The sequence below is a fragment of the Oryctolagus cuniculus genome, chromosome 17, assembly GCF_964237555.1.
Source record: "Oryctolagus cuniculus chromosome 17, mOryCun1.1, whole genome shotgun sequence".
NCBI classification, from domain to species: domain Eukaryota; kingdom Metazoa; phylum Chordata; class Mammalia; order Lagomorpha; family Leporidae; genus Oryctolagus; species Oryctolagus cuniculus.
In genome coordinates this window covers 33,037,764-33,051,887 of record NC_091448.1, presented here as the reverse complement: position 1 = coordinate 33,051,887, position 14,124 = coordinate 33,037,764, and the positions used below count along the sequence as shown (strand labels likewise).

Sequence of the window (14,124 nt, the reverse complement as noted above, 5' to 3'; positions counted from 1 at the left end):
CTTCTTGCCCTGAAAAGCTGAAAGTCATGGGACAGGTGTTTGGCAGTACATCCCCTATCAAAATGCCTGGGTTTCAGTCCGGGCTCTACTTCCAACCCACCTTCCTGCTAACGTGGACCCTGGAAAGCAGCAGGTGATGGCTCAAGTGCTTAGGTCCCTGCCACCCATGTGGGAGACCCAGATGCAGTTCCAGGCTCCCGGCTTTGGCCTGGCCCACCCCTGATGGTTTTGAGTACTTGGAGAGTGGATGGAAGATCTCTTTCGCCCTCTCTCCCCACTACCCCCCTCTTTGCCTTTCAAAAGAAGAAAAAGAAAGCTAAAAGCCAGAACTATCAGGCCCTGGGGCTCTTTACTCCCAGCTCCTATATTTTCTAGATGAAGAACCTGAGCAATTCAGAAAGAAGAAATTCAGGCAGCTACAAGGAGGGCCAGGCTCTGAAGAGAAGACCAGACGACCCCACACTTGGATGGTCCACTCTCAGGGAGGCTGAGGCTGCTTGGGGGGACAACACCCTCTTTGGAGGGCTCTTTATCTCCTGGATTCTCTCCCCAGAGCTAGTGAGGCCCAGCCTGATGGCTCTGTGGACAGGGGAAGTCAACTGCCATGCAGATGCACCTGAGGGCAACCCTGCCTTCACAGGGATCAACAAGAAGCAAGGTCAGCAGGTTGCAGGTGTGTCTCCAGAGTCTGGCCCTGTAGTTGTCCCCAAACAGCAGGGGTCAGAGCTCCAAGGGTACACAAACAAAGGAAGAAAGGCCTGGTGCTGAGGACGAATCCTCACCCAGGCTGCCCCACAGGGCTGGGCAACCTTGATGGAGAGGTGCCGAGCCTGTGCTGTGACATCAACTGGGGGTGAATGGGCTGGGCCTCTTTAAGAAGCGCTGCAGGCAGTGCCAACCAGCAAGGGATCATCCTCTGCCACTGCAGCACCTTCCTCCTGATAAGATCATGGAAAACAGGAAGCTGAGGAGGTGGCAGTAGGGCTGGGGCAAGGGGGCTGCAGGAAGACCCTGCCTTCATTGTTACCTCTTGATTCCAAGTGCACGCTCATCAGCCCGGAGGCAGGGCCCATTCCTCCATGCACATGATTTGTGCTTCTGTTGCAGTCCGCTCATTTACAAGTAATATTTCCCTCGCTGAGGTTGAGTTCACTAACTTCTGAGTATTATCACAGCTTCTCCACCCAGTTCCCAAGGAGATTCTTGCTTGGCTGTTTTGAGACCTTGGACAACCCATATAGGCCAGGGCTGCACCTACACAGAGAGAGCCCAGGGGTGGTGGCAGCAGGAGGAAAGGGGATGGGGACTTCTTGGCACACTGTCCCACTTGTCTTCTCTCTCCCAGGCAGAACCCCTGCAGGGTGCTGCTCCTGTTTTAATGTCCTGGGACCTGGGGCCAGTGCTGTAGCACAGCGGATTAATTCTGCCTGTGACACCAGCATCCCATGTGGGTGCCAGTTCAAGTCCCGGCTGCTCCATTTGTAACTCCCTGCTAATGGCCTGGGAAAGCAGCAAAAGGTGGCCATGTGGGAGACCCAGATGAAGCTCCTGGCTCCTGGATTTGGCTTTTGGTCTTGCTCAGCTGTAAGGCTTGATGACAGGGTGACACCTGTGGAAGCCCCTGGCACGGTGCCTGATACTAAGAGATCAGAAAATACCTTCCCCTTCACTGGACTTCCAAGGACCACAGTATGGCCTAGAAACCACACAAGAATCTTCCAGGATTTTGGGCACTGGGTACCACCTTTGGGTGGTGTCACCCACACTGAAAATAAACAGGTGAAAATGCTCTTCCAAACAAACCCCTCCCTACCTGGACATACCAGAGAAAGCGCCAAACTTGGAACCAGCAGCTTTGGCTTTGAGTCCCTGCTGGAACCTAGGGTGCATGAGTGAGCCCCCTCTGAGCCTCAGTCTCCCCATCCACACCATGGAAGTGATGACAGAGAAAAAGATGAGAGCTTACGCTTATGCACGGCTGACCTTGGTTTTGTGTAGCACTCTCCAAACAATCCCAGAGGGAGGTATGATTGCTATCCCCATTTTACAGATGAATAAACCGAGGTATAAAGCAGTGATGTGATTTTCCCAAAGTCACAGCCAATGCGCCAGGCTGCTGTGAAGGTGCACTCAGAAGCCTCTGTGGGAGTCAAGCTTCAGACCCCACCCTCCGCCCCTGCCAGACGCACAAGGTGGGCAGCAATGGAGGGGAAGTGTGAGTGCCCACTCTCACGGCTCTGTCCAAGGCAGGGCAGTGGGCAAAGTTAATCATTCTGCACATGCTTGCTCTCCCCTCTACTCACCTCCACCCCGCCCACCTCTTCCCTCCACAAGCACCCCCTGATGCTCCCATCGCCTAGCCCTCCGTCTCCCCACCGCGAGCATGCTGCAGATGCAAAGAGGAGAAACCAGACCACCAGGCACACTCCTCACAGACTCTCCTTCTCCCACTCCCGCCAGCCACGACTCCCACTCCCTCCTTCCTCTCTCTCACTCAGCCTGTGTTCTCCAAACAGGAAAGACACACAGTCTGCGCAGGGGAACTGCTTCTAATCACAGGTGACAGCAGGAATGTAAACAACTCGAGAAACATCTAAATGCAATCCAAGTGCCACGGGAATACTGCTCACTCGCTGCCCCCTCTCTCAAGGATGCCCCACACCCTTCCCTGCCACATCCCTTCCAAGGCTCTGGTCACAGGAGCCCCCCAGAACCTGGGGCTTCCAGACAACAGAAGAGATCACTAAGTCACAACTGCCTATGAGTCTATTACCTCTGGGGAGAATTTTCTAGATTTCTCTCATTTTTCTTTTTAAAGCGATAGTGTTAACATGCTCTTTTGGGGTAGGGAGAGGGAGAGGAATTGAGGAATGAGTTCAGATTCCCTGTGACAATCTGTTCAAAGCTAAGGACCTCTCCCAAGAAAAGTGACAACACACAACATTTTGTTGTCATTTCAAAGGCTCCCAGACCCCAGGTTGATAGCACAGATTGGACAGCAGGCGCACAGGAGAAAACACAAAAACGAGTACCTCCCTCTAACTGTCCCAGAGGCACTGGGGGGGGGGGGGTTCCAAGTCTGTAATCACCGTATATAGCCAACGAACCTGAGATGCATCTGAGTGTTCTCTCTCTCTCTCTCTCTTTAGATTGACAGTCTGCTTTTAAACCATCTCCTTCAATGCAAATTGAGAACTCAATTGAGTAATTGCTATGAATAATTTCCACTTGGATCACTTAGCGCTGAGGTTAGCAAGGGACTAAGAAAGCCAGGATTAAGTGGGTTGATCTGCATGTATGTGCTGGGCACGGCTGCATCAGGAGACCACAGCTTCCAAGCCAAAAGGTAATGGTTTTGTAACCACCTGGTATTTGGACTTTTGTGTCACCATGGACCCCACTCATGCACAATTTCAACTCGTGGTCACCAGCACCTGCTCGACTCTGGACTCTTCAGTGGCTCTTTTGCCAAGGGGTTTGGAGTTGAGAAGAGATGGAGGCCCGGCGAGGGGGATCTTACCTCTGTGCCTGTTGGTAGTTTTGTCAAACATCAGCATCGCATCTTCCACCTGCAAGACAGACAGAGAAGACAGACTGCCTTAGGAGTGTCAACAAAACACACAAACCCAGCTATGCTGCGTGTGCATGCAGTGTGACAAGAGTGCTTTGGAGTGGTTTCCATCACAAAAGTAATAGTTGCTCACTAAAGAATATAGTTTTTTAAATGCTAAGAAGAAAAAAAAAATGCTTGTCTTTCCTACCCAGTACAACCACAGCTAATCAACATCTGGCCTATTTCCCTTTATATGTGGCATTTCCCCCACTTCATGCATGTAACATTAGAATACTGCAAAGCACTCCCGGGACACTGCAGCAGGAATACGACCTTGACTGCTGCAGAGGAGTTCATGAAGATGCCACCACTTATTTCCTTCTGCCCTGGTGGACATTTAGATTGTTTACAGATACTAACCATGGCACTCTGACGTATGGATTACGGGCTGAACTGCATCCCCCAAATTCCTGTGTTGAAGTCCTGACCCCCGATAACTTGGACTGGGACTTTATTTGGAGACAGGAGCTTCACAAAAGTAATTAATGTGAAGTAGGTCAGGGGGACCTGAGCCCAATGGGACTGGTGCCCTTACAGGAAGAGGAGAGTAGATGGAGGGATACATACACACACACACACACACACACACACACACACACTGCGTGCCCATATAGGGAGAGGAGAGCATCCACACATTAAGGAGAGGCACAGCCCAGAAGAAATCAGCCCTGCTATACCTCGACTTGCGACTTCTGGCCTCCAGAACTCTGAGGAGAGAGTTCTGTTGTTAAAGCTGCCCAGTGCGAGACACTCCGACAAACTAATACACTGAAGGGAGGCCTTCACAGAGACACCACAAAGGAGAAAAGCCCCGGGCACCCTCTGCCTCTCATCGGAATCCCTTGCAGAGACTCCCCACACATCCTGCAACCCTTCTGGGTGTCTGCAGCTGTAAGATCTCAGGCTCTGCACTCAATTCCTACATAGATCTCCAAAAACACACACTGAATTAAATAGATCTGGCTTCAGAACCCACTCTTCATTTAGGATGCAATCCTTTCTTTTACATACACACACGTTTAGCACAGGGTTTGTCCTAACCAATTAGCTGCTCACCTGGGGATGGCACCTGGTCCAGCCAGGTGAGCAACCTGACCTCTTCATTTTGGGCTCAAGGTTGGCCATAAAAATGCAATACAACCCCATGGTTGTGGGAAGGTAAAACCTCTAGCCAGAGCACTTTGACCTTGAAGCCACCTCGGAGCATGGGGCACACTGGGTGTGGCTGGGAAGGAGCCAGCACTGTTGATTTGCACTCCCAGGCTCACAGCAAAGGACTGAGACTCATGGGCAAGCCCTTCCTCACCCCTCCTAGACCACACTCTGATGGAGGGGAGGTCACTGAGTGAGGCAATAGGAGGAGGCCTAAGGCGCACCTCTAGACAAATCTATTTCCAGATGCTCTCACACATAGTGGGGGGAGAGCAACATCGAGGGAACCATGGAAGAGGAGAGGCAGGACAGTCACAGCCTTGGAGTGCGGAGCCTAGCTTAGAAATCCTACGAGTCAGGGCCCCCTTTGGTTGCTAAGCAACGGAACCTGAACAAACAGGCTCCTGGGGCCTTGCCCTTCTGGTCCCCATGTCTGAAGTCAGTGACTGGGAGGAAAATGGTCTTGTCTGGGGACTCCTCCAGCAGGCAGCTGCCCTCTCGGGCACCAGGTGGACAGAAGCTGATGCTGTGCTGGAGAGGGCTTCAGCAGGGCTCCCTCTCCAGTCCCCCCCCCCCCCCCCATCCCAGGCAGGCTGAGGAGTCCTCCAGGCACCTGCTGAAGCCACACATATGGGGCCAGCCATCTGCCTCCCATGGGAACAGAAACTGGTGTGTCTGTACCCAGAGCAGTTACACTGGGACAGAACCTGGGACCCCAGAAGAATTCCAACACCTTGGGTGCAGGTGAGCAGGGGTGCAGCCTGAAGGTAACATCTGCTTCACACCCGTCTCCGGATTTCCTAAGATGTTTGCCAAATCCTTATTGAGGTGAAATGCTAACAGTAAGGGAAAGAGCCTTACTTTGGGGCTGGCCACGTTTTGGTACAGAGACTCAGATCCCCTTAGGAAAGAAATATTTTGAAATTAAAAAAAAAAAAAAAGAATTTTCAAAGCCCCCTTTGAACAGAGGCTTGTTCCTCCCGCCCTTTCAGCACTCAGTCCACCCTGGTGAGTGTGGGGGAGGGTCTGTATATGTTTTTAGGGCGGCCATTGTGGCAAAGAATAGAGCTCTCTCCTCTATAGTCCAGTGGTACAATAGGACTCGCAAAGACCTCCTGAATAGATAAAGTGTCAGGGCGAAAGAAAAATTCTATTAGCACTTTACAAAATGCAACATCTAAGAAGCAGCTAGAAAGGAGAGAGAAAAGAGGGAGAAAATCAATATGGATAAGTCCCAGTGCTTGGAGGGAGAAAACTTTTCAGTGATTGCGAAAACACTTATTAATTCAGAGAAGCCATCAACGCGATGGAATCTGGCAGAACAGCAAGAGCTGAAACCAGAAGAATTTGAATATACAAAGACTGAATAGAAAGAAAACACAGCCTCGCATGCGGGACTGTTTCTCACGGTTCTATGTGAATCAAACACAAGCGGCCTGTGTGGGGCTCCCTCAAAGGGAACCGAAGGGCACAGTGGAGGTGGCTGGTATTCAGCCCGGGAGCCAGCAAACCGATAGCTCCCTCGGTCTCCGGTGCTCAGTCCACGTCCCAGGTAGACTGGCTGGCTGTGTAATCGCCCACATTAACATGCAGGCCAAGGGGGCTGGGAAGAGAGCTCTTCTCATTGCGTAGAGAACACCGTTAACCTTTGTTAAACACTGCCTCAATCCTCATCCTTAGGATTAACGCTGCTATTTATTTTGTGCTGCTGAAGCCCTTACCTGTCTTACAGATTTCTTTCTACCAAGCCCTAGCAGCCTTGGGTCCCCTAAGGGAGAGAGAAGAACAGGACGTGTCTGCACCCCTACCAGCTTGGTCCCGTGTCCTGGCACCAGCTCAGTCTGTTCTGGGAGAAGGAGCTTACTCCAACCTTGCAGTAACTTGTGGCAGGCTCACAATGCATCTTGAGCAGTGCATCTTTGTGATGGAAAAAGCAAAATGATTTTTAGGTGAAATGGCTGGGAACGGGACACCCTCGTCTCTGTCCTGACACCAAGACTTCTCAGAAGTGTGAGAGGCAGCAGGTTGGAGCAGTGAGGCTGCTCAAACCCACCCCCCACCCCACCCCCGCCTGGAACTGAACCACTGGAGTGGGTATTAAGCCACAGATCTCAGACTTGGTTGTATTCTCATTTCTAACAAGTACCAGCTGATGTGGCTGCCAGCAAGAAAGAGCACACTCTCCCATGTGTGACTCTAAGGATGAGAAAGAGCAAAGGTCAAAGGGCAGGAGCCGCTTCCACCTCTGCAACACGCTCAGTGCTCAACACGTGGAACACCACTGCTCTTCCGGATGTGACTGACCCACTCTGGCGTGGCAACACTTCTCCCTCTCTTTACTCCCCTTCTCCCCAACGTTTACATTCTAGGGTCCTGAACATGGGGAGGGTGGCACCCACGAGGAAACAATGACAAGCAGAGGGATTTCTTAGAGGCAACCAATCTGCCTTGGAATCCAAGACAGGAAGAGTGCAAATTCTACTGGGATGATACAAAAACTTTCCTCCTAAAGATAAACTCCTGCCTATGCCTGCAACACACAGCCAACCCAGCCATGATTAGAAGATCCAGCAGTGGAGACTCTAGTGACTTTTCTGCAACACACATGTATTGGCATTCACCACGGGCACAATATCAACCAAGCACAAATCAGATGCAGACTACATAGGTCTATGGTGCCACAGATGGCAATAGCGTCCCATACGCTTTACCCATAAGTCTGAGGCTACTCTCCCTATCCCTTGAATCTGATCTTGATTTATGGTGGTCAACGGAGAGAATGGGGAGGGGGTCCCTCCTGGCCCTAGCCTCATGAGGATTTGCACGTTCTGCTTGCTTTCTCTCACACTTCTGCCATCACCATGAGAAAGGCATGTCCAAGCTAGCCTGCTGGAGGGTGAGAGGCAGGAGACATGTGGAGCAGAGCCAAGTCTCCCCAGATGCTCAGTGATGGATCAGGTGACAGCCAGTCATCCCCAACACAGACAAGTGAGGCCAGCCAAGATCAGCAGTCACTCCCAGATAATGTGAAAGTTACTTTCACTGAGGTCCCTGTTTCTAAAAAAAAAAAAAAAAAAAAAAAAAAGCATACATTCAGAAGATATAGAGTCTCAAATAATACAGGAGCATAAACTGGGCACAAGAAAAGGGGCAGGAGAAGTGATAGTTTTGAACTGAGTATTAAGCTACCTGGCACCACATTCCAGGCAGAACATCCCAAATGGAACACAGGATGTGAAGGGACTTCACATAAATCCTGCCCTGGCAGCAAGGCTGGAGACAAAGATCCTGGAAGCACCAAGAGGAACTGGCAACACATTCCTCACTACATGAGCACCACGAAAATCCACCATAATTACCACTCAGGCCAGTGGGTGATGCCTCTCTAATCCTAATTCATTTAATGAATGAGTAAACCCACTTCCTAATGAGTTGAAAGATTTACTGTGAGCCAGACATTCTTGCTGGGTGACTTTAGAAGGAACCAGATGGTGCTGACCGGATCCAGAGGTCAGACTAGCCAGTCTAGCGCTTGTGCTGGCCAAATAGGAAACCTTGAGTGGCAATGCAACAAAGACACTCACTATATAAAGGGAACTCAAACATCCCATGTGTCCAGTCGGTTGGCCAAACAGTGTGATCCTAGAGTATGCCCCCCCAGCTGCTCACTGCCTCTTATGCCCAAGATTTTGCAGTTTTGGCTTCCCAAGCACATGGTAGGTGAGTGATGCCAAACTGACCTGAGATACAGAAAACCTGTTCCCAGGAGATGGCTAAAGGGGAAAGAGTTGCTGGTGACAACCGAGCAGGTGCAGGGCGCAGCCGAGCGGGACAGGCAGTGTGGCCTGAAGCCTGGGGAGAGCCCTGGTTCTAATCCTGGCTCCCCCAGGGGCTCACTGAGGACAAGTCACTTCCCTGCTCCGTCCTTAGGCTCCCATCTGTGAATGGAAGGGATTGTAGGGCTGGCTGCTGAGACCCATTCATAAAGCCTTCCTGCCCAGAATGCTAACGCGGACAGCAGAGGCTCCTGGGAGAACATCTGGTAGCATCCACTCCCCCGCGGGTGCTGTGCAGACTCTGCTCTGTGAGGCTGTTCCAGAGCTTTGCTGTGGTCCACACACGCCCTGGGAAATTTCCTTCTCCTCCCGGGATACAAATACACACACCCACACACCACACATATCAAGAACAAAGCAGGAAACGGCACTTCCAGCGATCCTTAAATTATCGGGTCAAATACAAGGAGGGAGGCGAAGGGAAGAAAAGAAACCCAGCTCTTTAAACTCCCCCAGAACAAGTGCCCCTGAATTTCTCTTCCTGCTCCCACTCAAGGGCTTCTAGTGATAAACAAACACCTTCAAATGCAATACCCATGATGCCATAGTGCATAGGGCCTCATAGGCCTTACGATGCTCTCTGAACTCCAGGCACTAAAGCCGCAACAGCAGAGACTTGCAGACATGGCAGGACTGCCCAGGACATGATGCTGGAGCCTGTGCAGAAGACAAGAGCTGCCCAGTCCCAGGATTATTCCAGAACATGGAAAAGCACTGTATACTATGCTTCTTCCCCTGCCAGCCTGGACAAAGGCACCATTGGTTCCTGCCGCAAAGCTCCGGAAAGGTGTTTAGGTTTCTGATGTGGCACTTTCCAGTCTGTTCCTGCTTTGCAAAAAGTGTAGGTGGCCCGTCCTTTAATCACTGCCCAAGAGGAAGAACAGGACAGAAGGGGCGGCAGGCCGGAAACCCCAGGAGTGCACACGGGAGTCTCCATGGGTGGCTTTCAGCCTTGGCTGAAGGGTGTTCCAGCGGCCTGCTGCGGGGCCACACTCTGGCCTCAGGCACAGCACCCTGTTGGAGGGAGCTCGCAGCGATGCAGGAGCAGCCCCAGCTGACAGCCGCTGCCCGGAACGGCTTGGTGTGGTGGTGCCAAGCCTGAATCCCAGCAGCAGTGTGCAGAGATGGGCCCTTGGCTGCCTAAAGAGCACAAACTGTCCCCCAGAGAAGGCAGGACCAGCAGGCTCCTCACAGCATGCGGTTCCCACAGGGCTCTCTGCATCTTCTCTTGGCCTTGGAGCAAGAAAGCCACGGCCCTGTCCTGCAGCAGCTCAGGAGGACTGAAAACTGAACAGGGAACCTGAAGAAAGCCAAATGAAGACTTTAAAATTTGCCCACAGTCACACGTGTGTTTATTGCTCTGGTCCTCACAACAGCCCCTTGAGACAGGGGGCAGTACAAACTCTCTGAGCTTCTATCTCCCCACTGGTCGTCCCAGAGCTGGCAGGCACCAGGTCCAGGGCTCAGAGGCTGCTCTTGTGAGTCCCAAGCTTGCTGTGTGAGCCCCGGGCTTCCTGCCTCATCACAGGTTCTTGTCGTCTTGGGCAGCTGAGTGTCGAAGTCTTCAGCCCTGGAGGGCTCCACCACATGGAGGCACCCTTGGAGCTTCCATTCTGGTGCTGCCGCGGCTGCAGACATCACCCCTTCATTCCCAAGACCACACAACTCTGGTTTGCAACTATTGCAAAGCTTGTTGGTTCCCAGCCAGGCAGGTTTGGTTTATTGCATAAGAGCAATAGGCTTAGTTTCTCCTGAACTCTTTTTATTTAATTGTGATAAAATATATGTAACACAAAATTTACTATTTTAACCATTTTCTTAGCATGCAGTTCAGTGGCATTACATCCATTTCCTAAATTCTTCAGAGAAGACTCTGAGTTAGAGTTAGAGAAAGAGAGAGAGAGAGAAGAGAGAGAAATTGAGACACAGAGAGATCGATCTTCAATGCTTTGGTTCACTCCTCCGATGGCTGCAATGGCCAGTGGTGGGCCAAGCCAAAGCCAAGAGCCAGGAGCTCCTTCCAGGTCTCCCATGTGGGTGCAGGGGCCCAAACACCTGCACCATCACCCATTGCTTTCCCAGGCAGATCAGCAGGCAGCTGGATCCAAAGTAGAGTAGCTGGGACACAAAGAAATGCCCACGTGGGATGCTGGCACTGCAGCAGGTGGCTGCTTTATCTGCTATGCCACAATGCTGGCCCACCCACTTTTTTTTTTAAAGATTTATTTATTTGTTTGAAGGGCAGACTTACAGAAACACACCCACACCCACACCCACACAGAGAAAGAGAGAGAGAGAGAGAGAGACAGACAGACAGACAGAATCAATCTTCAATCTACTGGTTCACTCCCCCAAATGGCTGCAATGCGGGGCCGGCGCTGTGGTGCAGTGGGTTAATGCCGTGGCCTTAAGCATCCGCATCCCATATGGCCGCCGGTTAGAGACCAGGCTGCTCCACTTCCGATCCAGCTCTCTGCTATGGCCTGGGAAAGCAGTAGAAGATGGCCCAGGTCCTTGGGTCTCTGTACCCATGTAAGGGACCCAAAAGAAGCTTTTGGCTTCGGATCGGTGCAGTTCCTGCCGTTGCAGCCAATTGAGGAGTGAACCATCAGATGGAAGACCTCTCTCTCTGCCTCTCCTCTCTCTTTGTAACTCTGGCTTTCAAATAAATAAATAAATCTTAAAAACAAACAAACAAACAAACAAAACCAAATGGCCGCAATGGCCAGGACTGGACCAGGATGAAAGCCAGAAGCCAGGCACACAACCTGTGTCCCCCATATGTGTGGCTGGGACCCAACTACCTGAGTCATCACAGGTGCCTCCCAGGGTATACATCAGCAGAAAGCTGCAACTGGGAGTGCAGCCAGGACTCAAACCTATGCACTCTGATGTAGGATGTGTGCATCCCAAAAGGCATCTTAGAAACTGTGCCAAATGCCCACCTCTATTTTCCCACTGAACTCAAGGAAAACAAAACAAAACGCCAGTGTTTCTCAGAGAGCACTATGAATTTCACAAAGGGACACCTGCTCATGGGAACTGAAGTGCGTGGGTCTCCAGGCAACCATCCCAAGGAGACTGAGACATTTCCCCTACACAGAGGCACAACCTTCCGCACAGGGATTCTGATTCCACAAGTGCATTTCAGACTCTAAGTCACTAAATGCCTTATCTCCCTCAAAATAATGATTGCTGTAACAGCCACCATTATTAGAGCTTAATAGGCAATTTGCAAAGCTCATTTAATTCTTCCAATAACTCCGAGGTAGATATTATCATACCCATTTTATAGGTGAGGAGATTGTGGTTCATGGAGACTAAGTGATGTCTAGGCTCTCATATGTAGCAAACTATCGAGCCAGTATTTAAAACCAGACATGTCCCTACTTCTTCTACTGGCCTCCCTTAATTGTGCTTTGTATTTTAAGTCTCTAGAGCTTAGTGTTGTACCATTGTCTGTTGGATGAACTAACATGCTACCCAAAGGTCTGGCATTGTGGCATGGCAGGTAAAGCCGTGGCCTGGGACACCAGCATTCTATATGGGCACCAGTTTGTGTCCCAGCCGCTCCACTTCTGATCCAGATCCCTGATTACGGTCTGGGAAAAGCAGCAGAATATGGCACAAGTATTTGAGCCCCAGCACTCACATGGGAGACCCGATGAAGCTCCTAGTTCCTAGATTTGGCCATTGTAGCCACCTGGAGAGTGAACCACTGTATAGAGGAGCTCTCTCTTTCTGACTCTTCCTCTCGCTTTCTAACTCTGATTTTCAAATAAATAAATTTTTTTTTAAAAAACAACCCTATTGAAGGCTTAGGCAATTAGGGAATCTTGAAATGGATGTATATCACCCTGGCAGAGTCAGAAGAGCAGTAGAGGAAAAAGGTGGATACTGGGGAGTGGAGTCCCAACTTTAGTTGGGGGAATTCTAATTGCCAGATCACCAGGCCCTCCACAGTCATGAGACAAGCTGGCAGCAGAGCTGGAACTGGTAGGGGACTAAGGGTCTGGCCCATGTGAGTCCACACTGTGCAGTGAGCACAAAGAACTCCAAGGCAATCTCCCTTCACAGAACCATGATGGAGGCCAGGGAATGAATATCTAGCATCCTAAGAGGTACTGGCCCCCTTCTCTACCCCACCTGGCAACCTCCTGGTTGAGCCATGCTGGGGTGGGGGGCATGTGTACACACATACTCGTGTACATTCTACAGTTAAACCAGGAGCCACACTCAATGCCCTGCATTTTCCCAGTGCAGATGGGTCAGCTGCTAACAGGAGCAGCCCTGGCAACCCTACCAGGAAACTGCACTAGGGAAGCAAGAATCAGTTGGGGCCAGGTACGACTAGGGAGGGGCTTCACCCTGCATGAGCAGGCAAAGTCCTGGGCCCCAGCACCATCCTGGATGGGCAGACAGGTGGCTGTCTCTGGGTGTATCTGAGCTGGGGCTTGGCGAGCAGGAGGCACCGGAAGGGAGGCAAGTGGGAAAGGGACCCAGCAAGAGGCCAGCAGGAGCTGCTTGAGGAGAAGCAGTTGGATCCAGCGGGCTGACAGCTGTCACATGCAAGTGGCATCTGGCCTAACGGCCTCTTGTGTGAAGTTCCTTGAGTGGCAACTGCCGTGCTCTGGATATCTGGGGCCTGTTACAGCACTGGTTGTGAGTGTGTGCATGCGTGCATGCCTACATGCATGTAAGTGTGTGTGCTTGGGGGCTGGGCAGGGCAGGCTGCCTAATGCCCCCCCCCCCCCACCTCTCCCCATTAGGCCTTACCTACCGTGAAAAAGGCCCATACCCGCCAGCTCCAGAGGAGAGAGGCAGATCATTAGCGGAGCACTGATGCGCCGTAACATTCTCTTGCATTCCCATTAAATAAATACTAAACTGCTAATTGCCGAAATGGATCTCCACGACTCTGACCGAACAGGCGAAGGGGTTCTAATTACCAAGTGTGAAAAACGCACAGCCTGTAAATAACCAACTCATCTGTCCGGATCCGGGCTGATATTGATGGGCATGAAATAAACATCAGGACCAAATGGAAAAATCATCCGCATCTCCTGTGGCCAATGCAATCTCGGCCGATGACAAGCGTGGCTGCAGCCTTCTGCTCCAGGGAGGCAGAGAGGATGCAGCAAAGGTTCTGTGAACCTGGAAGGTCTCAGTTCCAATGCCAATTTCAATTCCCTGGGCCACTTGCAGCTTCCTACTGCCCGGAGAACAGGGTGGGCAAATTCGTGGCTGGATGACAGGGGTTTGGAAGCCCCAGGGCAGGAACTACGAGTGTGTGGGTCCTTCAGACAGGGTTTCAGAGAGCATCTATGCTGCCCGCTGTAGCAGGCTGGCAGGCAAGGACGGTGAGAGAGGGAGAGGGGAGTTTAGGTGGCACATTTATGCATCAGGACTCATCTGCCGGCAAAGTCAGATGAGAAGACTGTGGGTTTAGCCTGACCCTGGGGTTTTCTGACACCCCCCTGTCATGGTGCTGGTGCCTTCCTATGGGAGGCCCCCCATATCCTT

General features: G+C 51.4%; 1 protein-coding gene across 23 annotated transcripts in view; it reads right to left on the bottom strand.

Moving 5' to 3' along the window:
- Positions 1-14,124, bottom strand: part of MSI2 (musashi RNA binding protein 2) — a 397,399-nt gene that overhangs the window by 138,175 nt on the left and 245,100 nt on the right. For 22 of the 23 annotated variants that reach the window (XM_051824830.2, XM_051824832.2, XM_051824831.2 and 19 more), the window contains one exon: positions 3,521-3,569. In XM_051824830.2, coding sequence (XP_051680790.1) covers positions 3,521-3,569 — 49 coding nt within the window. Of the gene's footprint in view, positions 1-3,520; positions 3,570-4,669; positions 5,114-14,124 lie in introns of those variants that run through there. The other variant, XM_051824845.2, reaches the window with a different exon arrangement.